The sequence below is a fragment of the Sinocyclocheilus anshuiensis genome, unplaced genomic scaffold (genome assembly GCF_001515605.1).
Source record: "Sinocyclocheilus anshuiensis isolate Anshui unplaced genomic scaffold, SAMN03320099.WGS_v1.1 scaffold1972, whole genome shotgun sequence".
NCBI lineage: Eukaryota > Metazoa > Chordata > Actinopteri > Cypriniformes > Cyprinidae > Sinocyclocheilus > Sinocyclocheilus anshuiensis.
This window is the reverse complement of record NW_015557176.1, coordinates 23,941-26,808: the sequence shown is the minus strand read 5'-3', so window position 1 is coordinate 26,808 and position 2,868 is coordinate 23,941. Positions and strand designations below refer to the sequence as shown.

General features: G+C 39.7%; 1 protein-coding gene across 1 annotated transcript; it reads left to right on the top strand.

Moving 5' to 3' along the window:
• Positions 1-294: 294 nt before the first annotated feature.
• On the top strand, positions 295-2,540 carry LOC107678476 (piggyBac transposable element-derived protein 3-like; the record flags this gene model as incomplete). The annotated part of the gene is made up of 2 exons (XM_016473753.1): positions 295-432; positions 1,261-2,540. A coding segment is annotated over exon 2 (1,279 nt), but the record flags the coding sequence as incomplete, so codon positions are not given.
• Between the last annotated feature and the right edge of the window lie 328 nt (positions 2,541-2,868).

Below are 2,868 nucleotides of genomic sequence, written 5' to 3'. Positions count from 1 at the left end.
ATGTGAATGATATCGAAGATTTTTTATTCATTTATTATTATTTTTTACCTTATTGGAAGCGAAATTAGGAATTGACAAGAATCGGAATCATAAAAATTCAAACAATGCCCAACCTTACCCATACCCCACATTTTTTATTGGCACATTTCAATTCACACTGTTTTAAACCCTTTCTTTTCTTTTAACCCTGTAAAGCCCACTGTTGCAGAATTACAACATCATTTTAACTATTTAAAAAAAAGGCCTGCAAATGTTTTTTTTTCTCAAGACCACATTTACATAGTTAATGGGTTCTATTGTTTGTCCTCACAATGCTATTGGATAGAAGAAGTGTTTATAGGTCCGGTCATCTGGCCATGAACTCACTCTACCTGCAAACTTCGCGTTGAGCTCATCTCCTTTTTTTGCATGACTGGATTTGTCAAGATTCAAGTAAGTAAAATTCCTTACATATTTTTTTTTGTGTTTATTACAATGTCTAGAACACATACATATTTAGTTATTTTGGAAAACATTAATCAAATTTGATTTAGAGCTTGTTAAGTCTATGTTGTAATTCTACAACGTTGGGCCAGAGTGGTAGTCAAAATAGCCTGTGCTCCTTACACATTACATAAGGACACTGCACTTCTCACATGGTCACAAATTGAAATTTAAACTGTTAGATGATTCATTGTAACTAAGTTCTAAATGTGCTTTTCTGTTAAATTTGTACTTAGTTTAGCTTAGACCATAATTAAACACAGGAATAAATTGTATGTGGTATTTGAAACTCCATCATCTAGAGCAGTATCTGAAACTCCCTGTATCTTTGTAGTTTTTTGTTTGTTTTTTAACTTCTAAATGATCCTGAGTTTTTTTATGAGTGTTGCCCAAGTAGCAGTTTATAGCATTGGGAGATAGAAAAACAGGTTCTGAATGTTCTGGATTTTTTGGGGGGATGCCTGTTGCATTGTTCAGGGACAGGTGTGAATGGTCTTGAATATGAACCTGTAAGTGCTCTGGGGGGATGCATGTGTTCCTTTTAGTATGATAAGTAGAGAGCATAATAGGCCAGCCAGACAGTATTGTTTGAATGTAGTAGTGGAATTTTGATTAGCATTTGCATTGAAATGATAATACTTTGATGGATAATACTTAGATCTCTACCCTCGACACATGGTCTACCACCCTGTCTATTCTTTCAGTTTATCTACTACAATATACGACCCATATGTATTATTCACTTATTTATTTATTTTTTTACTTTTTCCATTTCAGAATGCCACCAGCGCAGAAAGGTCATCTATTCAGTGTGCAGGATGTGATTGCTGCAGTCCAAAATGGAGAGAGCGATTTTGAAATGGACTCAGATGACACTGATGCAAGTGACTCAGAGAATGAAGATGCAGGTGAAATGGACAAAGAAAACCACCAACCCATTGACTGCCCAGCCAATGATGATGTGGACATCAAGCCCCAACCAAAAAAACACACCGTGCCCCGTGACAGGTTTCGCTGGCTGAAAAAGGAGTTTATCAGTCCCAATACTGATTTTTCTGGTTCAGAAATCACCAATGATGCCACCACCCTCCTCACCCCACTGGAGTACTTCCAAACGTTTGTGACAGAAGACATGATTGAGGCTCTGACAAGAAACACAAATGAGTACAGCTTGCAAAAAAATGGAACATCTGTAAACACCAATAATAAGGAAATTGAGAAGATGCTTGGTATGTACCTGAAGATGGGCCTAATGCAAATGTCTGGAGTCCGTATGTATTGGGAGACAGACACACGGTACACCCCTGTTTCTGATGTGATGTCCCGCAACAGATTCCAATCTCTGTTGACTTCATTACACTTTACAAACAACTTAACTGTGTCAGAGATGGAAAAGAAGGACAAACTCTGGAAACTCAGACCATGGCTGAATTCATTCAGGGAGAGATGCCTGCAGGTGGTACCTGAAGAACACAACTCTGTGGATGAAATGATGATTCCTTTCAAGGGGAGATTCAGTAACATCAAGCAGTATATGCGTGGCAAGCCACACCCATGGGGGTTCAAACTGTGGGTGAGAACTGGAATCTCTGGCATGCTGTGTGACTTTGATGTGTACCAAGGGAGTGTAGATGGAATACGACAAGCCAAATCTGAACTTGGACTGTCAGGTGATTTGTTGGACTCATTTGCTGCCAAGTACAAGTTCCCCATGAAATCCCACCGCTGGTACATTTACATCTTCTGGCACACCATCATCCTTGCTGTGATTAACGCCTGGCTCCTCTACAAGCGGGACTGTAAAGCTCTGAAGATGACTAAGAAAGAGATACTGAACAGGAGACAGTTTCAGGCACAACTTGCAACCTCTCTCATCCTGGTGAACACACACAACACAACACCCAAGAGAGGGCGACCATCTTCAGGGAAGACGAACACATTCACACAGAAGGTGACATCAGGGAGCCCTTTGGATCCTCAGAAGAGACCATCCTCAACAGATGTGAGTCCCCCAGCCAAGAGGTCATCGGACCACCCCCCACTGGATTTTTTGATCAGTACGATCGCTACACAGCATACAAACTTTTACTCCAAAAGCACGCATATTGTGTATTCACACGTTTACCTCCTATTTCTTTAAATAGAACAGAACCATAATTTCTTTCATAATTTTCTCATTACGGTGACAGTAAACTTCTGTGTTCTGTCTCATAATACATTTATCCGTCAGTTTATTATATAACATATCTGCATTAGGTCACAGTAGAGTGAGTTTTGAGCAAAAACATTATGTATTAATCTCATACTGTCACGTGCGCTGACTTTCTGAAAAGCCCTGCATGGATAAAGGCGTGTGAACCAGGATCACGAAACCCAGATCGTCTC